The sequence below is a fragment of the Venustampulla echinocandica genome, assembly GCF_003357145.1.
Source record: "Venustampulla echinocandica strain BP 5553 chromosome Unknown scaffold_9, whole genome shotgun sequence".
NCBI lineage: Eukaryota > Fungi > Ascomycota > Leotiomycetes > Helotiales > Pleuroascaceae > Venustampulla > Venustampulla echinocandica.
In genome coordinates, this window is record NW_022474214.1 from 683,236 (window position 1) to 705,159 (window position 21,924).

The 21,924-nt window shown below is 50.9% G+C and overlaps 8 protein-coding genes across 8 annotated transcripts; 4 read left to right on the forward strand and 4 right to left on the reverse strand.

The window, feature by feature from the left end:
- Positions 1 to 1,072: 1,072 nt before the first annotated feature.
- BP5553_08964 (Uncharacterized protein) lies at positions 1,073 to 2,707 on the reverse strand (the record flags this gene model as incomplete). Its single annotated transcript, XM_032017587.1, has 1 exon — positions 1,073 to 2,707. One exon carries the CDS (start codon positions 2,705 to 2,707, stop codon positions 1,073 to 1,075), a length of 1,635 nt encoding a protein of 544 aa, XP_031866230.1.
- A 2,217-nt stretch (positions 2,708 to 4,924) lies between these two features.
- On the forward strand, positions 4,925 to 7,108 carry BP5553_08965 (uncharacterized protein; the record flags this gene model as incomplete). Its single annotated transcript, XM_032017588.1, has 1 exon — positions 4,925 to 7,108. One exon carries the CDS (start codon positions 4,925 to 4,927, stop codon positions 7,106 to 7,108), a length of 2,184 nt encoding a protein of 727 aa, XP_031866231.1.
- A 1,057-nt stretch (positions 7,109 to 8,165) lies between these two features.
- BP5553_08966 (uncharacterized protein) lies at positions 8,166 to 9,413 on the reverse strand (the record flags this gene model as incomplete). Its single annotated transcript, XM_032017589.1, has 4 exons — positions 8,166 to 8,216; positions 8,272 to 8,765; positions 8,836 to 9,082; positions 9,144 to 9,413. 4 exons carry the CDS (start codon positions 9,411 to 9,413, stop codon positions 8,166 to 8,168), a joined length of 1,062 nt encoding a protein of 353 aa, XP_031866232.1.
- A 910-nt stretch (positions 9,414 to 10,323) lies between these two features.
- Positions 10,324 to 11,004, reverse strand: BP5553_08967 (Acyl carrier protein; the record flags this gene model as incomplete). Its single annotated transcript, XM_032017590.1, has 6 exons — positions 10,324 to 10,331; positions 10,384 to 10,422; positions 10,473 to 10,521; positions 10,580 to 10,660; positions 10,714 to 10,731; positions 10,783 to 11,004. 6 exons carry the CDS (start codon positions 11,002 to 11,004, stop codon positions 10,324 to 10,326), a joined length of 417 nt encoding a protein of 138 aa, XP_031866233.1.
- A 430-nt stretch (positions 11,005 to 11,434) lies between these two features.
- BP5553_08968 (4Fe-4S ferredoxin) lies at positions 11,435 to 12,330 on the forward strand (the record flags this gene model as incomplete). The annotated part of the gene is made up of 5 exons (XM_032017591.1): positions 11,435 to 11,730; positions 11,785 to 11,812; positions 11,861 to 11,953; positions 12,004 to 12,201; positions 12,253 to 12,330. The coding sequence occupies 5 exons, from the start codon at positions 11,435 to 11,437 to the stop codon at positions 12,328 to 12,330; spliced, it is 693 nt and encodes a 230-aa protein (XP_031866234.1).
- A 2,471-nt stretch (positions 12,331 to 14,801) lies between these two features.
- Positions 14,802 to 16,220, reverse strand: BP5553_08969 (uncharacterized protein; the record flags this gene model as incomplete). The annotated part of the gene is made up of 1 exon (XM_032017592.1): positions 14,802 to 16,220. The coding sequence occupies one exon, from the start codon at positions 16,218 to 16,220 to the stop codon at positions 14,802 to 14,804; it is 1,419 nt and encodes a 472-aa protein (XP_031866235.1).
- A 528-nt stretch (positions 16,221 to 16,748) lies between these two features.
- Positions 16,749 to 17,111, forward strand: BP5553_08970 (Uncharacterized protein; the record flags this gene model as incomplete). The annotated part of the gene is made up of 1 exon (XM_032017593.1): positions 16,749 to 17,111. The coding sequence occupies one exon, from the start codon at positions 16,749 to 16,751 to the stop codon at positions 17,109 to 17,111; it is 363 nt and encodes a 120-aa protein (XP_031866236.1).
- A 2,486-nt stretch (positions 17,112 to 19,597) lies between these two features.
- BP5553_08971 (uncharacterized protein) lies at positions 19,598 to 21,910 on the forward strand (the record flags this gene model as incomplete). Its single annotated transcript, XM_032017594.1, has 2 exons — positions 19,598 to 21,546; positions 21,598 to 21,910. 2 exons carry the CDS (start codon positions 19,598 to 19,600, stop codon positions 21,908 to 21,910), a joined length of 2,262 nt encoding a protein of 753 aa, XP_031866237.1.
- Positions 21,911 to 21,924: the final 14 nt, after the last annotated feature.

Here is a 21,924-nt window from a genome sequence, read left to right on the forward strand (position 1 = left end):
ACGACATTCAGGGCCTCCCTCTAGCGGATGACATCCCTGGCAGGATCTTAATTCTTTAAATATTCCCAATCCTAGAAAGAGAATCTTTAATACCCCAATCATATATTCCGTAAAGCTATTGTTAACCACCTCACTCGTATGTCAGAAAGGTTGTGGCCGATGATTTAAATGGCGGGCGTCTGCGGTACTACGCTACAGCAAAACACAATTAACAGTGCCTGGAATCACTCCCGATTTTGTATGTCCTTATTAATACATCTAAGATATTACTACCACTGATCCTGAGTTAACATCTGAATTTAGTGTGCCTTAATTGCTAGTCAAAGCTTGCAAAAATCTGACTGGGAATTTACCGCCATGTACTAATTAATAACGAGATAACCACAACGTAGGACTCAGGTCTCAAAATCCAAACCCCATTTAGTACAGAGAGCCCAAGGGCCACAGAAAAACACTAGGCCTATTGTGTTGTTACAATTAGATTAGTAAATTATTTACATTGACCCGGCCGCGGCCGCTAATATATATATAGCCAGGGTTCATCTCTTACACTGGCTTTTGCAGCTAGGGATTCTGTAGCTGACGATAATCTAATTAATATAGACCTGGTTGGGAGTAGTCACCTACACGGTATCATTATAGATACGTGAGATAGAAGAGGTGAAACAATAACAAGATACTACTTACAAGCTATATTCCGCCTCGTGAGGTATGTTTGTTAGCGATGGGAACGGTGGTTAATCGTCAAGGTAAAGACGCCTTACTCTATAAATCTTCCGAACCTAATATGAATGAAGATGGGGGCGGGAAAGGGGGAAGAAGGGGAAGCCTGGGATAATATTTGTGACCCCACGCGAATATTCAATCCCTGAAGGCAAGATGCAACAAGATATAGTTACGCTGTATGTAGTTTAATTGCTCACTCATCAAATAATTGATGACCCTAACACGCTATGGAATAACACCCTATCAACTCCAACGCAAACGCTAGGCAATGGCCAGCAATCGTAACGCTGTTGTAGCCATTGTTCGATATTCAACAAGCCATCTAAGTCAAATCAATTTTGCCAGGTTACTTCTCAGTCTTACTAGGTCCTGCGATTTGATCTTCGTGCTCAGCTTCTTGGTTCTTATCACAAGCTGGCAGCACATCAATCTCCCTCATCAAATAAGCTATCATCCCCCACACAAGCTGCATAGCTTCAACTCGCTCCTCTGCGAGAAACAAATCATACCATTTGCTCCTCCACATAACCAACCTCCCCCATCCTTGCCCCTCATCTTCGCCTCCGAGTACGCTCAACAGCTTATCCGGAACCCGAACCCGGACAATAGAGACGTGGTGATTTAGCGAACTGACCAGGAAGATATCATCAAATCCATCATTTCCCACGCTGACCTCCTTTCCAATTGGGCAATATCTCGCGCGACGATCCCACATCGGAGCCGGTGGCATCAGCTTCCGATAATTCTCATAAATATGCATATTACCTCTAGCTTTCTTGGCCCGCTTGCTTGAACTCGGGCCACTGATGCCGAAGAGTCTCCTCGTCTCGGCTACAACTTGACTTCCATTGTCGTCACAAGCAGTACTCTCAGGTGTATCTGTGGAGACAGAAGCCAATTCATCTGGCTTGTCTGCCTCCCTACCTATGGGACCACCTGGACCGCCCCCCCACCGTGGCTTAGTTGCCCACCACTTGTCTTGGCCAAAGCGCTTCTCAGTCTTGCCTTCCCGAGCACGCTGCTGTGCTGTAAGCAACACGGCCACGACCTCCCTGGCGAGGTCGAGGCGAGAATCTGCCTCGGTGGCGAAGACGGTGCTCGTTCGGCATGATATTGCTGCCACCGGGCCTTCTAGAGTGCCGGAACGGGCCGCTATGCGTTCTGTAGGAATACGGTAGATGAAATTTGCCGAGGAGTTGAAGTGGGATGGAGGAGCGGAACTGGATGGCGGAGGGGTCAGGTATAGCCTGGGTTCGTGGCGAGGAAAGGAGACATTGCAACCGAAGTCATACGCAACTAGTTTGATGAAGGCAGTAAGGAGATTTTGACGGAATTCTGGGGGGAGCTGAGAGCCGATGCCGGTGCGCTGATGGGTTTGGAGATGAGGTTGGTGGGGAGTTTCTACTTGTTCTTGGGGAGTGTCTGGTTTTGAGGGTGGTTCTGGTGTGGTCGGCAATGAGGTGTCGTCCCAATAGGCCGAGAATAACTCTAGGTTTTTAAAAAACTCATATGCATTCCCCAACCGGACGGCTGCTTCTCCAGTCGGAGGTGGTATGCGGCGGATGGTGCGAAAGGCTGCGGTGTTGTCTATGAAAAGCTCACTTTGCCGCTCCCGATAAGTCTGGGCGCCTGGGCAAAGCTTGCCATTGTTCAAGGGCTTCTTCGTTGCATCATCGACCTCCAGCAGAATATCGTCGTCGATCGCATTCCATTCCTCAGCCGGGGGCAAAAAGCTGGAGTCGGGGACGATATCTTGTGATGGAGCATCAGATATCACGTGGAGGCCGAGTGCCTCAAAGTGCGAGTCTCTGAAGTCAGCTGGTCTACAGATGCTCTGTAGTAGTGGAACCAACGGCTGGCCGGGCGGGGACGTGGGCGAAGGAGCCGCCTGTGGCGAACACTGGGGAAATCGGACAGGAGTCTGGGGCGGGAGCTTCCGGGGGTGAATAGAGCGGTCTGGTGGAGCGTGAACTGTGCCCATCTGTTAGTTCGTGACATAAGGAGAGACATATATATCTGAAACATCGAACGTGCACCAAAGACCATCTTGAGACCTGAGGTGAGGGATATGGAACTATGTATGATCAACCAAAGGCATAATAGGCCCAGAGGCTTGGAAGCCATGCATTCCAGACCGCCCCTGCTCGGAACCAGGAGCGCACCGCTCGGGGCACTGGATCGAGGGATTCAGTTTGGGACTTGGCCTGGAGGTGGACTGGGAAGTCTTGGACTTGGACTTGCGGCTCTCCTCTGACTGGGGGACAAATAAAATAGAAATGGGGGCTATGGATTGGACGGGCACTAACGCGCTGGTATTGTCGCAAACATGATGTTCTGCTCCGTCTAATAATTCCCCTGGTGTTGTTGCGTTTGCGTTGCGCGGCGATAAGGCAGCACTCCGCGGCCAACGGGGGTTGATGGGAAGCCGGAGGTTTGGCGGGTTATAATAACATGTCTATTCCCTTGGTGGACGGCTCACAACGATAGGAAGCTGACGGCAGAAGACGGTTGAATGTTTCGAAACTGAAGAGGCGGTGGAGGTTGAGAGGGTGAAGATGAGGTTGGAGTTGGAGTTGAGGTTGAGGTTGATACAATCGATGTACGGTGTATCAGGTAGGCGTTCGTAGGTGCTTGTCCAGTTCCAGTTGGAGTGCCAATGCGGTTGGTTCGCTTCGCTTGGGTTTCCTCATTCTACGCCTTTCGCTTCACCGGTGCTTCATCTTCATCTTCCAATATCTCCAGTATAATCTTCATGTTGATATTCGTCTTTACGCTCACATAAGGTAGGCTGATAACACCAATACCCTGCGGCCTATTTTGCAATGGCCTCCCAGCATTAGTGGTGTTGTGATCTTCGGTCAGCGATGCAGGAGGTACTGTACAGGGCGGAAACCCCAGCACCAGCATCAAACATCAAACGTCAAACACAAAACATAAACATTTAGCCATCCACAGCCACAAGTCCCTCAAACATTGGGGGCAGCACATCGGCGGCCGAGGGGCATACCCCCGGGTGTGAGATGATTTGAGCTGAGGTGTTATACTATGATGCCCTTTTCAGAGCACATCAACCCGATGACCAGCAAAATACTCAGCGAGGTCGAGCCAGCAGCCGGCGGATGCCGACGACCTCTCGCTTTATCCAGCGGGCTATGTCCAACTTGTGCATAGAGGGCTGCTACACTGCTTGCAGATTCTGAGGTGATCATGGACAGAGGACAGTTGCCCTCCTCCCATGCTTGACTATTCTTCTGTGCGGCATCTGGTTATCCCGCTCTCCTAATCTAGGACTGGTGCCCATAATCGCCCAAACCGGATGCGAATGCCCGTCGACAAATGAGTCCAATAGACCGGAACGGGGCTGTTCCTTCTGTGAGGCTTGTCTGCCAGGTTCCTAGAATCCTAAATGCTGGCAAGGCGCCAGAAACCCAGTGTGGAGAGCGGCCTAGTAGGCCGAATGAAGATCTCCGACTATTGGTATTCCAGAGAAAGGCGCGCAACCTAATAATATTGCAGTGCCTGTAATTATGAGCCTTCGGATGGTTTCTGGTCTCGAAATCTGCAGATAGTTCTGTCAATGGTGGCCCAAAGACTCCCCCGATGTTGCGCACCGCGTTTTCGGAATACTCTCTCATCTCCCCTCGTCACCGCAATTGTTGTTATTTATCGGCAGCTCCTCTCAATTGCCATTCTCCACTCTTCACTCCGTCATAATACATTATTTCTGCTCTCCATATCCGCGGGAATTCTGGCTTTGCGGTGCCTGAGCAGCAAGCGACCTCGGCCCAGCAAGTTGCAACCCCTGATGCCCATAATCGAGGACGTGCGTTTGCTTCATCCTCAGTATCAGCAGGGATCTCTTGCAACAGAACCCTCTCGGCGCCGCCCCTCCATTGCCCCCAGCCTGGTCTCGCTGACACCCCCCAGATGTGCTCAGAGTTTTGGGGTTGAGGAGTGGAGATCTTGGTTCTTCTCCATCTCTCTGGAGTGTTCCCTTTTGCTTCACGGAATTGATTTCTGTTCTTCTGCAATTGCAAACATTGGCAAGGCCATGTTCATGGTGACGACGACGACGACGGCGAAGGTGACGACGACAACCACTTGATCGATGGCCTGGCAGCCCTCTCTAACATAATTACACCTTGACGGTCAAACTTACATTCTATACAGCGGCTGGTGTCGCCTTTTTACGTTCATTATGTCGAACCTGCCGGCAGGATTTTTCATCACATCATTAAATGGGCAACGATGTACCGCCATTCCAAAGGCTCTTGGAGCAGCTAATTCAGACGCTGCAGCGGCAGCAGCGGCTGTAGCGGCAGTGACAGCGACATCACAGATGCAACAGTTGGCGCAAGTCACGGCATCCAGCTCTCAAGTACAAACCACCCTCCCGGATGTTCCTCTGAGTAGCGTTGCTCCGCCTTCATCTATTGAAATAGCCAGCACCACTCAACCCACATCCACCTCGATACCAGCTATTACACCCGCCCCTCCCATTATCAATACAAGTACTCCCGAAGCGCAAGCGAGTCCAAGTCCAATTTCGAGTGCTGCGAGTCCCGCATCGAAAGGTACGACCCCGACAAGATCTTCTAGCACCCCTTTAGCAAATACTCTGAAAAGCGAGGTTCGCGCTTCGCCAACCCCTTCATCGGTGCCTAATGGCAGTGAGAATGCATTACAATCTCTCCAGTCTCTGGCAATGTCCATTCCTTCTGCAGCTGCCACCCCTACTCCTGCTTCGCTCTCTACGGAATCTGCGACGGGTGATGACATATCTTTAAATCCCCGACTGACAGCTGCTCCAGTTGTGGGAGGCGTTCTGGGCGCGGCAGCCGCCATTGCCGGCTTAGCATTCCTTTTCTGGTTCTTGAGAAAGAGGAGGAAGGCTGGTAGGCAATCACTCCTCACGCCGCTATCGACTGGGCGGGACAGCGCATTCTATCCCCGTGATGATAATGAAGTCGGATCATCATCGTACAATGAGAAATGGAGGTCAGGAGTAGGATCTCAAGGAAATCCCTTCGGAGCCGCAGCCTCTAAGCTCAAGCTGGGAGTCGCGGGGGTTGGAGCCTCTTTAAAATCCAAGTTAGTGAAGAATGATACGCCGAGTGTCAATCTGAACAGGGGCAACTCGCAGTTCCTGGATGGCCCGATTTCCCAACACAGTCGGAATAACTCGGTTTTATCGGGGAGTGGAGGGAATCTCACCGTTAAGGATCGTCTCGACACCTTGCTGGATCGCTTCAGAGAGAAATTCAGTTTCAACCAGCGTGTACGAAAAGCGAACGAACCTAGTGACCCCTTCGAGGCTGCTCGAGGCATGACGGAGAAACAAGCGAGGCTTAACAACCCTCAACCGGACTTCTCCCAGCTACTTGGGATGGATGACCGAGAACTGCAACTTCAGGCAGAGCGGAGCCGTGCTGCCTTGGCCAAAACCCAATCCGGAGCCTCTCTTCCACCACTGGGGAGTCTAGGGCTGAACTTTGGATCCAATGATCCTTTTGCGGATCCGATCAAGGCAACAGGCCCCAACGAGCAAAACATACCTTGGAAGCCATCTAAGGCTGCCACAGGAGGCCGCTCTGGCGACGCCTATGACTCCAACTCCAACCCCTTTGAGGATCCCGTCTCGCAAACTTCAAATCCTTTTGCTGATCCCACCTCCCAACGGCGGCCCTCCATCTCCAACCCGAATACATACGTAGCCGATATTCGGCGCTCAAGGGGACAATCCGTCGATACCACAAACCGTCGCCCCTCGGGAGCTTACCGGCCACAGAGCAACATGACCGGAGCCGTGTCCCGTTATCCATCAAGCATCGCTCCCAGCCGAGACAGCTACAGGGATACAATATTCTCTTCCTTCTCGGGCAACGCCCGAAAAGGTAAGGGACGATCAGATCCGTTCGATCTCGAGCGTCCCGAACTTTGGCGCCGCAATAATTTCAACAACAGGACTTCAACCCGGCAACGAGGGACCACCATGAGCGGCGGCCTACGAGATAGCGAGATGAATCTCTACCCTACACCCCTCACCACGAACAACCTCCAGAACCAGGGAATGCAACGCGTGCAGAGCAATGCAACCTATGGGAGTAAATACAGCAGCGGCGCCCCTAGTCTCGTAGGCTGGGGTGATCCAGGGCCTGATTTAGGCCCCGGAAGCACGAATAGCAGTATGAGAGGAAACGCGAGCTCTAGTGGTGGGAGTGCCGACTTCAGCGCAAATGGCGGAGCTGGGACCGGGGGTCATGGTCGGCTTGGGCTTGATGCCCAGGGGGAAAGGGCGCGACAACTTGCTGATGGGAATGTGAGTCCAATTAGCTTGGAGAATGGGGCCGGTAATGGAGGGTTAGTTGGGAAGGCCATGTGATTGATTTCTTGTTGCATGATATTTTGATACACAGGGAGAGTCAGTCAGCTTGCGGTTGGGTTGTGTGCGGGAACTAGAGGGGAGAGCTGGATCATAGTGAGACTCCAAGCTCCTGGGGGTCGGTTGATGCGCTGATGAGCATCATGGTCTACTCTCTCCTCTCATGAGGATGGGAGAAGGAGTAATACGGTGTCTTGGCGATCTATGTTTTACTGTTTTTGAGTGGTGTTTTGTGCTCTATCCCAGGCAACGAGGAAGATCCCTAGCTGGAATGATTGGAATGATGGGATGATGGGCATGGTAGGTAAGGAAAGCACACACTGGGACGGAACTGGGCAAGATAGGTAGCATAGGGCAAGCTTGTAGGGAAATAAATCGGCTCTCTGTTATGCTCTACTACGAGTTTGGTGATGTTAATAAGAGATCCGCCAATGTTTACTCACTTGTATACTTATGCGGCTTCCTAGTAGCAAAAGGGTTTCACAAAGCCTAAATCAGCGAAGTCCCCTTTTATCGAATATATCTTCCTAGGTAGCAAGATGTGTCAGAAGAACGACGACAAAAGGCTTCGTTGGAGATAATTGGCCATGGTGTAATGGTACAGTAGCGCTGTAGGTGCTTACATCAAGCCGCAAGACCAAATAAGGGAGCGGGTAATTAAATCATTAAGGTTTGGGATGCAAGACCACGGGAACATGGCAGCAGTTGTTTATGAACACACACTCGGAGGATATGTCGCCGTGTAGAAACAAGAACAAGATGAATACCAGTTGATCGCCTGAACTCTATTATTCCCAGTAAAACCGCACCAAAGGATATCTGTACACCAGAAGGACATCATGAAAAGTTCAGAGCAAGTAGAAATGGCGAGTTCTCATCTCCTCGCAAAAACAATCCAGCCGGCAATTTTAAGCCCCCGAAACTTTTTGCAAATACCGGGTTTCCACACAAAGCTGGCTCTGATATTCTGAGCGGCAAAATTTTAAGATTGCGTAGCTATTACGACAAGAGAGAAAGACAGGTATTGCTGCTTCCCAGTAATGAACGACTCGTTGGTTTATAGCAGGGAGTCCAATCTTGTGAATACGCTGAGACATGCTGCTACGACCTGGAATGATATTAGTTTCTCCTTCTGCAGCAACCCCGACTAAGGGGGAACTTACCTCAAGTTGCAGCTCCTTATCTTTGGAATTATTGACCTCCTCTGCAATAACTTGTCCCAGGTTGGCGCCTACACCCGAAGCCCCACCCGCCCTCTTCCCGAATGGCCATTGACTGTATTCTGCCAATAATTCATCAACTTGGGCGAAAGCTCGCTCTCTTGCCTCGTGCCCTAGAGTCGCAAGCGCGTTCTCGAGCACATTTGCAGCATAAGCGGCACATACCATAGCAATCGTGCGGACGTATCTGAATTCAAGGTTTTCAGGGAGGAACTGGCTATTGGGCAGGACTACCGTTCGCTGTGTGAGCACATTCCGGACTCTGCGGCGGATTTCCTCCTTCGCCCCTCCATCTGCCACAGGGTGTGTTGCCATATCGAATAGTAGGAAGTTTCGCTTTTCCGTTCGGAGGATCCCTTTGTCAACCAAGCCTTTGGCCAGGCGTTCCCGGACTTGTTTCAATTGATAGCCGATCTTCATGAGGTTCCATGTCTCTCCTATGGAGCAAGTCAGCCAAAATGAAAGTTCTTGAGGCTAGGATCCCAGGGGGATTCAGGGGAATCATACCACTCATCAAGTCAATCCATGAACTAACGCTCATCTTTTCGCTAGCCTTCATCATCTTCAGCGCTTCATCGAGGAGGACCTCGCCGGTCAATGTATCATCGATAACTTCAATTACTCGGTCGGCCAGAGGGAATCGCCGCCTTGAGGAGTCCTTCTGCATACTCACGCGCCCTCGAAAAGCAAGCTCGATAACGATGCATCCTCGAAGGGCATATGATATATTGTCGTTCCAGAATGAAAGATAGCCCTTCAACCATATTAGACCGTTTGCCCGTATGAAGGGGCCGGTTGGGTCCCATATCACTTACCTGCTTATCTTTCAGCCCCAATAGCAGCACCTCCTCCATGAGCGTAAGCTTCGGTTGCTTGCTCCGCTCAGCACTCTCGCTGATATCTCTCGGGTCAAAGGCAATCTTATGCCCATTCTCGGTGCTTTCGTAGGAAGTCTCTGGTCCGCCAGTATCACGAGAGCCACCGGCCTTGGGCGCAGGGGAGGCGACACGACTCGACTCCCCGTTCTCGTTGTCACCTCCAGCTCCACCACCACCGCCCCTTCTTCGAGTCAGTCCCGACGACATGCCGTCACAATGGTATATGTTTGTTATGCTGTTAGGTCGTGTTGCGTTCGAGGAATTGGGCAAAGAAACTCCGCCTCGGTGGCAGGCGTGTGCGCGTAGGTGTAGGTGTAGGTGTAGGACGGAGCTGCTCGATTGACATGCACCCAATGCGGTGCCCTTAAATTTCTCAAGCCCCACACAGGCGCTCTGCGGCGCACGAATACGAAGTAGAAGTGAGCTTCTGTTGCCTGGTATCGATTGCGAATGAGTTTGTGAATGTGGATGCGCGGCGCAGAGGGGGAGTTGCACTATCCGTAGTTCAAGGGAGTCGCGGGTCTTTCATTGAATGTGAAGTTGGGAGTCGGAGGGCAAGGGTGCTTTTTTAGTGCGACTAATTCTATTACTGTATGTACCCGTAAGGGATGCTGCTGCACTGTAATAACCTATAATAATAAATAAGGCGAGGCTGTGTTGCTAACATAGCGCTAAAAATGCGAAACTGCCCATGAATCTTAATAGCAGAACAGGAGAGCAGCAGAGCGTAAAGCAATGCCAAAGGAGTAGCATATTATTTCACCTTTTTATTTCAATGTCGGTAGTGGCCTACAATAGATTCCTAGGTACTGTAGAACATCGGGAGAGGGGATAGCTTCTTTGGGTCTTGTGCCTATGTGCCAACGATGGGATATTCCACTCTCTGCAAGAGAATTAATTATGCCTGGTTTTTGGCGAAGGCAACGGGAGCTAGAAAAACTAAAGACTTGGTGGAGTAGATGGTTTAATCATTCATACAGGCAGATGGAATCAATACGCCGGTGGAAATATCGATTCTGTACAGATACAGCTGCCGCCCCCGGAGTTATCAGTCAATGGCCATTATCCCCCTTTCTCCAACAATACCCCTTCTATCCCCTAATATACAATACAGCGTTCAGTGAGCTATGTAACCGTTAGCTTGTCCATATTCCTGGCGCAATTCGCCGTGACATACCATCTGGCTGTGCAAGAATGTACTCAACCGCCTTGTCGACTGTGGAACAATTAGCCTCGGCATGGACAACTCAGCCATAAATTTCATACCGCTGTGGATAGCATCTGCCTCTTTATCTGGGATCTCGATGCTAAACTCCTACGACCATGTTAACATCGTTTTGTATGTTTCGAGCGACGGTTTCTCGTTAACTAACCTCCTCGATTGCCATCACAACTTCGACAGTATCCAAGCTGTCCAGTCCAAGGTCGTTCGCAAAGTTAGACGCGGGCGAGAGCTATAATTGTTAGGCTACGCATGCGTATGGTATCCTTTCGATTCGCATCTCACCTTGGAAGGATCGGCAACCTACAGAAAACATTAGCAAAAACCCTCAAAAAGCTCAGAACTAGCGCCTACCTTATCAAAGTTCTTCAATAGGTCAATTATCCTCCCCTCGACTTCGTCCTTTTGCAGACCGGCAGCAGCGGAATAACATCTTGCAGCTTGGAAGGGAGATGGGACGAATTGTGACCTGGTAACAAACGAGCCGGCACCGACAGGGCGCGCAATTGGAGCCGACCTCCGCACGGTTTGGCACGCAGCACTGCGCATAGATCTAAGAAGAGCTGTTCGGAACATGGCGAAGGCGGTAGGAGGGGTAGAAGATGGTCGAGATGGGGCGGAGCGTCTTTGGTTATGAGGTTGATGAAGATGAAGCTCACTCTCGGTTCCCAAGTTTCCGCTTTAGCTTGGTTTGGTCACGTGGGCCAACATATCTGCCCATCGCTGTAATACACTACGTAGGTAGATAATTACCCTACGCTTTCGAATGTGGCTTAAAATAATAGCAACATATATAAGAGCCCCTATCTTGAATTAGATCCAAAAACCGATAGCTCGATCATAACTGTGTTGGTGGCAATTGGGGTCAACTAAAACCGGCCAATCAACGCTTCCGCATTTTGAATCTCCATTGTCGACTTGAGCGCTCCGTCCGCGAATATCAAGCTACCAAGTACCAAGTACAAACTCCAGATTCCTCAACAACATCGCCACGAGCCACCACATCATGGCATCCGCAAGGCCTTTGACCATGATTGTGGCTCGAAGCCGGCCGACCGCCAGGCTATCGGGTGTCGCACGCACGTTTACTCCAGCTGCTGGTCCTCTTGTGGCATTCTCGACGAGCCCTCTCCGCGCATACGCTACTCCTTCGGGGCCACCACCACCTGGGTTTCGACTGCCAGCCCCTAGAAAATGGGATGAAGATACAGAATCGGCACTGGACAAGGCGGGGAAGTACTTCCTCCTGGCCGAGATGATGAGGGGCATGTATGTAGCGTTGGAGCAGTTCTTCAGGCCTCCGTAAGTCCCGCGATCGAGCTCCCAAGCAGCCTTCTAGATGCTAATACATTGCAGTTATACAATCTACTACCCATACGAGAAGGTACATCGACGAGTTCGCTGTTAATTTGCCCACGCTTACAAGGAATAGGGTCCCATCTCTCCGCGTTTCAGAGGCGAGCATGCCCTACGGCGATACCCCACGGGCGAAGAACGCTGCATTGCCTGCAAGCTATGTGAAGCGGTATGTCTCGGGAACCATATTGTGCAGCTCCTTTCTAACAAGTCCTTCAGATCTGCCCCGCTCAGGCAATCACAATCGAAGCCGAGGAACGTGAAGATGGCAGCAGACGAACAACCCGCTACGATATTGACATGACCAAGTGTATTTATTGTGGTTTCTGTCAAGAGAGCTGCCCCGTCGATGCCATCGTCGAGTCACCGAATGCCGAATATGCCACAGAAACAAGAGAAGAGCTGTTGTACAACAAGGTGCGGAAATTCTTACTCAACATCCTTGTAATCGCTACTAACACTTTACAGGAGAAACTTCTTGCGAATGGCGACAAGTGGGAGCCGGAACTAGCCGCAGCGGCTAGAGCAGACGCTCCTTATAGATGAATTTCCTTTGGGGTCAATCTTGTACATAAGAATTACAGTTTATAGGTCCTATAGTCATAGGCAACCGCTTGCTAAAATAGCGTATTATCTCATGTTGACAAGCTCCATTCAATTCCTACGTATATGCCACTAGAGAATCATAATCTCGGGACCCCGGGACTGAGCGATGACCTCCAAGCAACTACTAGCAAAAATTGTATTGCATATCCCAACTGTGTAGCGTAAAAAAACACTTTAATGCACTTGTCATTTTGCACAGCTGGCATATTTTGTTGAATAATGAGAACGCTCCAAAATCCAGAAGCGCTTGCCTCGCTCGCAAGTCCCATATTTTCAGCGAATGTTTAATAGTGGACTTGTGGAAGCTATAAACTAACGAGTAACGCTGGCAGAGCCATTGTTGGAATTTATGTTCACCTTGACTTCGTATATATATCATCACCGCTAGGGGTCGTATAACCTAGCATATATCTATTCTTTGTCCCTAGTTGAAAGAAAATACCAACCATTACTCGATCCCGGGGACGGAAATGAGTTGCAAATAAACGAGAAGTTTTGGGTATGCCTTGACCGTGTTTAGTGAGATAAATAAACACTCGGCGGCCAGCCCGTGCCATCGTTCAGTGTTAGTTGCTGGCGTTGCTTTTCCATTCGGCAGTGGACAGAACGGTAGGCAGGGCCTGGAGAGCAGGTCATTTTACCCGTGGACTGATCTTTGATTATTACGTTGTCATTGTGATGCAAGGATGTCGTGGTGTGGAATTCAACGAATGAGCTCCCGCGAGAGCTGATATTGAGGGATATATGAATGTGGCAGAAATATATTATACGGAAAGTTTTGCTCAAAGTTATCTTATTCCGCTCTGTGTAAGTCTTTCACCTAAACTTTTACGACAAATATTAGCGTCATTTCGCTTCCAATTCTTAAAATACAAACCCCCAGTACGTTACTCGAGTGTTGAGTGATCTTTCTACAGACTAGGAATATAATATATGTCTTCTTTAGAGGTCATGGATCTCAAGTGGTGTTTCAGGAAGAGATGGTGTGGGATATGCCTTGGGGCCCAATAAATCAATTTCAATTTACAAGACCCCAGCTCTAATCTATGATTGAGGTCCTTTCTAAGCCTACCGTTAAAAGATGATGGAAAAAAGGGTCAGCATGGAAAGCAATTCTTATAATGCTAAGAAGGACGGTTTTAAATTGCGAGATAGGGGATAAAGAGACAGCTCACGTTCAAGTTGTCCATTCATCGATCGTCTAGAATAGTACTGTCCTCACACTCTTACAACGAATCCTGCCTCATCGGCATTTCCATTGGCCCATTAAAGGTACTTTCATAAAATGTTGCTCTTCCCACAGTTCGATTACTTCGCAGGAGGTTCGATGGGCATTTTAAAAGGTCTTGGGAATCCATAGCATCGTTGCTCAAGGATGGTCCCAATGCCCCCGACCTTGTCATTCAGTGGCTCTACAGTGATCGATATTTCCATCCCATCGATATTCAGCAATACATTTCCTCATATTATCCTATTACTATTATTATCAAATTGTATAGGCTTACTAAAAATACCTGCCTATCTAAATTACCAGACCGCGTTATAGCTAACCTTATTTCCTGTTTCAAGCATTATAATGTGCAGAGACCTAGCATGGATACTATCAATATGTCTTATGCACAGAGCAGACCGCGACGCTCAAGCACTTGTTAAAGATGCACCATGTCCATTGAAAAGAGGAACCCGATAGGGCTTATTAGGAACCGGTTTATGTTGTGTAGTGTAGTGTAGTGTAGTGTAGTGTAGTGCAGAGTCCTAGCCTCCGAACTAGATATACATGGGCCTGTGAGAAACATTGGAATGGAAATAGAAGGGGATACCGGCATTGGGGGTCCGGGGAGTTGCGCGGAGAGAGCTAAAGTAAAACTAAGCAGTTGTAGTTGCTTTTATACTAGTTTCTTCACCATAGATATAGAAAATCTTTAGTATTGCTGGATTCTAAAAGCCGTGTTGGTTATGTGTATAGCACCACTGCAACTAAAACGTATGATATGAGACCCCATACCCCCCGTAGTATTGTAGGCATTAAGTAATAATACAATAGGATCAGTTGATATTTTTAGTTACCCTAAGTAAAGTAGCAAAAGGAAGACGTACTCGATATTACATTGCTTATCTTGTCTATATTTAGATTAGGTCCGGTATGTAGGTGGACTAAGAATGCGTTTTCAATTGCCCACTTGGGCCAAATAAGTTTGAGCCCTTGTGCGGCAGCTAACGCAGTATCAGCTATTGAGTGAGCGGTGAGTTAGATAGCCTCCAAGGGCTGAGAAGAAGATGGGATCGGTATACATTTCAGGAGCTTTCCCGACAGCACATTCGTACTATACCACCTGTCACTTGTTCAGTTTGTGATATAGACGTCAAGCGACATTCTATATAGAACGATTATAAAATAGACATTCCATTTATCAAGATGCCTTCCAGCGTTTCCCACCTCCCTTTTGCCACAACCATAGGGCTTCTGTAGCATACGCTTTACTTCCTTGATGCCCTCCTTCCGTGCTAGCTGCTTCCTCAAGAGTCTCAACGACTTTCCCTTCCTCCGCACACCTCCACAAGCCCTTCGTTATCTCGCCATCTTCATCGCCCCACTCCCCCCTACCTAGCCGGTACAGCAATCGGCCTAGCGTCTGAAACGCAATGCACCTCTGTGCAGGAAACGCAGATCTTGCAAGCCGAGCTAGTTCTGGTACCGTATACCCCGCAGATTCCGGGGCCTCGCCATGATGATGTAGCCCTTTGGTGGTCGGCACCGCTCTGGATATTCGCGGGGGTAATAGACCACCTCGGAAATCGAAACGGAGTGCTGAGGCTGTGACGGCGTCTTGGCCCGGGTAGTATGGGGATTCTTGGTCTGCAACAGATCCCTGTGTTGGTATGGGCGCCATCCACGCCAACTTGGACGGGTCTGCTGGGAGGCTGGGAAAGTATTTGTGATGAAGGTTTTCGAGGAATGAGGGGTCGGCCGGGTCGAGATCTGGGGCTGACGGGGCGTTTGGGAAGTGTATTTTTGTGTCTGTATAGGGGATTGGCTCTGCAGGCTCCTGGTCGTCTTCAAAAGCGACAGATTTAGGGGCATCGACCTTTTTCCCAGCTGGTTTAGGTGCAGGTACACCGCGTTCCATATCTGTGGCCGGTTGGAGACCTACTGGTTCTGGATCCTCCTTCTCGTCGTTAAACCTCACGGATTTCGACGCGCCAACTTGCTTGCCAACCAATTTAGGCGTAGGTAAGTCACCAACACCCCCTTCCGGTTGTGCTTGAACCCTATGGTCGTTGTTGATATCCAGGGCGGTCGAAGGCAAATCTATTCCCGTGTCGCCACGCCCTCCATCCAAATCCGCCCGGGCCAGAAACCGTTTTAGCAAAGAAGGATCTAGCGCACTGAACAGGTCCCGTCTTTCGTCTTCTATTTCTTCGGCTGTCATAGCTGCTAATCTTTCCTTATTATCCTCATCGATCTGACGCCGCTCGCTCTCGTCGAAGCTGGGGTCCACTGGGCGGGCACGCCCACTAGACGGCAGTGGCGCCGGGGTAGTTTGCGGCGAAGCATTATGGGTATCTGGAGCTGGAGGGTTCGCAGGTGCTCCTCTCTGCTGTTTGAAGGCTGATACCCTCGTTCTCTTCTTGTGTTCGGGGAATCCGGTCGAGGTGGACTTCAATTTTGGAGGGGATGGTGGGGCAGGATCGCGCTCCTTGATGTCGCCAATGAAGCCTGGGAGAAGGGATGGGGGTATATTTGAGGGGATTCTCGAGGCGGATGGGGATTCATCGGCTTGCTCATCATCCGATAAATCGACGACAAATCGCTGGCCGCGCAAATCCATAGTCGGAGTTGCTGTTGATGTTAAAGTTGGCGTTGCGGTTGGTGTTCGAAAGGATGTTCCATGCCAAGGGATTTACGTTGGTACAAGCTATAATAATTGTACTTCGTACTTCGTACCCTGGCTGGGGGCTGCTAACTTGCTTGGGAGCTTCACCAGCCACACCAACCTAGCCCAAAGGGGACAGCGACACCTATCGGGTATCGACAGGTACAAACAACAACAGAATTCACTGATAGGGCTTGGCTTGGGGGATTCGTTTGTCTAAAGAGATATAGATGTTAAAGGAATGGATTCATTAAACCTTGATGCCCACAATCTGTCTATCTCAACCCCCAACTTTAGGCAGCCCCCACACTCGTGAACAACTTATTGACGATCATACCTCGGATCATCTCGTGTGATAACTCTGAAAGATTCGGTGCCATTCTCATCCTCGAAATCAAGAAATCTGCCAACTACGACACCTCTTGCAAATCCATCGAAACTCACAACTCCCACAAACAAACACAAACCCGTATATCATTGACCATGTCATCCGCTGACTCCCAAGGTCAACGCATCCAAGACAACTGCGAAATCATCTGGGGCAAGGGCGACTACGACATCGACACTGAAACCGACGATTATCTGTCATACTGGAGCCTAGTCAGAAAGGATTTCGGGTTGGAGTTTGGGCCGCCGTTGACCATGACAGGGCTCTGCAATTCGAGCGAGCATGCTGTGAGAGAGTTGGACCGGATGCTAGGTGTATGGGCTCGTCAGATACAGAGCGGACAACCGATGACCAAAGCCCTGAATTTGGAGGTCTTTGGTGGACCGAACGGGCAGAATAAGGCGGTTTTGGAACAGTTTCTTGTTGAGTTGGAGAAAAGAGGAACAGACTCGGCATAGAAATCTGTGTTTTGCACTGGAAACTGAGGATGGGTAGATTACGTATTAACGAGAAATGCACGGATAGCATTGACCTGAAACTGGCAACACTATACTCCGTACACTGAAATGACACTAACTACACTATACTATTACGTACATTGAAATGACGCTATCTACCTATAGTAAGGTATATTATTACCTCCATCCATTAAAGCAGGAGCCTAAGCGAACTTGTTCTGACCGTTTTGAGCGAGTTGCGATATCGTGATTATTGATACAAGCGAGGCGGCCGAGGTGGCAAAAACAAAACAAGAAAGGAAAAAAGGGAAAAGGGAGTTATTATCAAATATCAAATTAAAAAAAATAGCAAAAGAAATACCCAATTATCAGTTCCAAATGGGATACCGAGAAACTCAAGATTTTGTTATCTCTGGCGGAGCGTCCAGGGTCATCCTAGGTGGTCTGTTGATCAGTGGTTCAACCTCGGAAAGGCGTTAATATCCCCACTGCACCAACAGGCCTAGTCGCCTGTCTCCAGTTGTTAAGGGAATTGTGCTTATTTTGATACATATGCCTTGGGTACAGTAGGTACCGGAACCTCAGGTTAATTGATACTCAACGCCCCATGAGCAACCAGGCGACAGCTTGATACTAGGTACTACGCTAAAAACAGAAGATAAGTAATTAACCCTGCGCACGGCTATTGAATTATTATTATTGTTTATCATCACTACTAGGTATTATTTGGTGATGTCAAGAGCAGCGGCAGTCGCATCAAGCAAGGTCACGTGAGTCGACCCGCAGATGCGGCGGATTAGCGCAGCCACAGGAATCGGAGCTGCAGGGGTTATTTTTAGCCAAGCGGGACAACCACGACGTAAATTGAGATATCAAACACGACGACTTGGGGTTTGTGGACGAGATTGTATCGCATTGACAATCAGGTAGACTCGACACCAAGTTGCTATATCAGCCACACTAGAAGAAGATAGCGGCATATGTATAGCTGGCTCCGACTCGTATACCTCCCTAGGTGCTGTATTGCCGTAGGTCCTAACTTTGCCAGACCGGCCGGATGCGGATTGTCATTGGGTCCCTGGAGATGGCTTTCCAAATTAACACCCACGGGCGAGATGTCGAATAGCAATAATAATAAGGGCATGGCAGATGCAACGGCGCCGATCGGTTGTAGCTGTGCACTATCGGTATTAGTGGATAGGGTATGATAGGATAGGGATCCGGGACAGGTGAGACGGAGAATAGATAGACGCGGCGATCCAGCAGCACGGTAGAGTAGAGTCGCAATGGCTCAGCCCTGGTCCGAGCTTGGGGAGTACCTAGGTGCAGCGGGAGTAGCAGTAGTAGCAGCAGTAGTAGTAGTAGTAGCACGAGTAGCACAAGTAGCTCATGTTTTTGGCTAGGTCCACGCTCCAGTCTCCTCTGCAGTAGTCACGTACTGCACCGTCCTTCGTACTTCTGTTGTAGTAGTCAGTCAGTCAGTAGCAGCAGCAGCAGCAGCATTAGTCCGGAGTAGTCTCGTCTGCTGCCCATCTCCCATTCTGGATTGCCGCACCCGTTGATAATTAATCACCCCCAAACCACCTTTACCCTTTCCTGGCCTCTCTTGCTCTCCCCGTCTAGGTGTCTGGTGTCTGGTCTCCGGTCTCCCCCCTCTGCCCTGCTGGCACTTCTCGCACTTCTCGCCCTTCTAGGCCCCCCTCCGTGTTCTTGTCTCTCCCTCTCACTCCCTCTCCCTCTCTCTCTCTCTTCTGTCTCTCTCGCCCTCCCTCCCCCCAATAATAAGAACAAGGTCCCGTTCCATTCCCTTTTCCCCTAGTCCCTCCCCTCCCCCTTCCGGCCCCATCCCCTTCCCCCCCCCAGGGTGAATAATAATAATCTGAGATGTCGCTTGCCTGATTCTCCCCCCATCAAATAATCTCTCTCTTTTTAATTCCCGCCAAGTGCCGCCCAATACAGACGCTGGTGTAAAAAGTCCGCCCATTTCCCATTTACTTCCCCATCCGCCATCCGCCCTCCGCCCTTTTTCTCCCTCCTACAACCATCCGCCCTCCGCCTTTTTGATACTGCACGTTGATATCGCCATCGATATCGTCGTCACGGCCATCCATCGCGACCCCCATTCGCCGCCAAAAGATTCCGCTCATTTGGCTCTTCTCCGTCGTCTCCTCAGCGGGCCCCCGACGGCCCCGGACGCAGGCCCTCTAGCCATCTGGTCCGCATTCGCGTTGTTGGCCACCGGCCTGAAGCTATTCCCACGTTGCTGCGGCGGATGCGAACGGGGTGTTGAGGAGCGGTCCAAACAAACGGCCGTGCAGAGAGGTCCCTTGCGCTGGAGACACATTACCCACACCACGGAACGGCCGGTTTGAAGCTCTGTCTGCCCCTGATATACGTCGATATATCCCTTGGAAGCGGGAAGTTGGACGCTGAAGCTGGAAGCTGAAATCGGCAATCTGGATCTCCAGCCAAAACGACGGACGAACATGTCTTCTGCTGCTGCTCCTCCCAGCCACGACGAGCCGGCCAAGGGGATGCCGGTGGCGCGCCCATCGCCGCAGGAGGCCAGCTCAGTGTCAGGCCTTTCGTCGCCGCCGCGTTCCAGCCCTGAGGCCGCGTCGCCGTCCGCGCAGTTCCAGCAGCAGCAGCAGCACAGCAATTCCAGCATCACGGTCCGTCCGCCTGGTGTTGAGGCGGAAAACAACAATCATAATAGTAAATCGCTGGAAAACGTGCCACAACCACCACCACAACAGTCTCAACCACCACCACCGCAACCGCCCGCGCGGAAGAAGCCTGGCCGGAAGCCCAAATCCCATTATGCGGCGCTTGCAGCTCTCAACAACAACAACAACGGCGAGGGCGCTGCAGCTGGAGCTGGAGCGGCCACGGCAACTGCAAGCACCAGCGCAAACACCAGCACCAACACCGATGCGCCCAAGGTGCGACGAACCCGCAAGTCCAAGGACGCCAAAGACCTCAAGGACCCCGTCCAGCGACGCAAGAGACACGCGCTCCCCGATGCTGCCAGTGTAGCCGCAAGTGCAAGTGCAGCTGCAAATGCAAATGCAAATGCAAATGCTTCCGACGGGCGGGCGGTCAGCGGCCCGCCCAGACAGACGCAGTTGAATTTGCAGCTGCAGTCGCAGCCGAAACAGGTCGGGGCCGACCCTATCTTCTCGGTGCACCCGGACCCCGCCAGCGTCGCCCAAAACGGCAAAATTGAAGATATTCAGAGACCCATCAACAGTTTCTTCAATACCGGCCCCCCTCCACAACCACAGTCACAGCCACAGCCACTCCCTTCCCAGCAGCAGCAGCAGCAACAACAACCACCTCCCCCCCCACCACAACAGCAACAGCAACAATACCAACAACAACCTCCCGCCCCCCCAATGCGCAGCAGCGGCCAGAACTACGATCCCATCAGGTCCAATTACGATCCCGTGAGAGAAACCGTCATCAGCCATAATTCCTATCCCCACCCCGCCCAAGGCTCTCCAAACCAAGCTCCGCATTCCATGAATCGCGCCAGCGCCTCGCCGTCGATATCGAGTTTGGTCGATCCTCCCAACCAGGTTCTGACTTCACCCTCCATCGCGGCGCAGTCGTTCTTCAACCAGCAGCAGGCAAGGTTGCATCAAGGCGATGGTCACGTGTCCGTCCCCCAATCGCCCACCATGAACAGGCTGGCGCCTTCGCTCGTGCTGGAGTCCTCCGGCCCTCCAAAACAACCCACCCAGGCCGCCATGCCACCGAGGAAGTCAGACGCTCTAGATACAGCGGTGGCAGGCCCCACCGCGATGGTAAAGAAGGGTTCCCTAGGTTACGGTAGCACGGCGACGTCTTCTGCTGCTGCATCGCCCAAGCCGCCCAAGATTAAGGATTCTAGAGATGTCTATCCCGCTCCTCCTCCTCTCCCGGGATCCGGTCTGATGCAACTCGGAGGGATCGGTGGTGGCGGCGATGGCACCGAGTTCCGCGCGCCCACGGTCATCCTGGACATTCCCATGAATGGCGACGTTAATAAGATCATCAACTTCACTCGCATGGCAGAGGAGCGATACGGATGGGATGCCCTTCACCCTCGGTTGGCCGCCCAGCGTGACCGGCTCGCGCGTGTTGCTGCTGCCGGTGCGGCTCTTGAGCGGAATGGCTCGGGCAGGGACAGCGGCGATGACATGTCACTGGACTCGGAAGCTGAAGGCAGCAATGTCGAGATGGGCGGTATGAGCGATGGCCGGGTTGGCACCGATGGCGGAGCGAAGAAGATCCCTCGAAAGCGACGGATGAAGGAAGATGAATACGACAAGGACGACGGTTTTGTTGATGATTCCGAGCTGCTGTGGGAGGAACAAGCCGCTGCTGCCACTGACGGCTTCTTCGTGTACTCCGGTCCACTTATTCCGGAGGAGAAGCCTGTGCTGGATTTGAGGTATGCATATCTTAATGCGTCTAATGGTCATGTCACTAACTTTACTTTCAGGGCTGATGGCGCACCGAAGCGTGGCCGGGGACGGGGCAGCAGAGGGGGAACTTCACGCTCGGCTTCAGGTCGCGGCGGCGCTGTTGGTATCAACGCTCGAACCGGTCTTCCATTGTCAGGGCCAGGCTCTCGAGGGGGATCGACTACGCGCAAACCTCGTATTACCAAAGCAGACCGCGCACGCATGGAACAGGAGAAGCTCGAGCGCGAAAAGATGGGCTCGATGGCATCAATGCCCGCTGGGTATAGTGGCATGGCTCAACTGGCTAGCGCGGCAAACATGGGAAATACCCCTATGGTGTTTAATCAATAGCCCTTTGGAGTCGA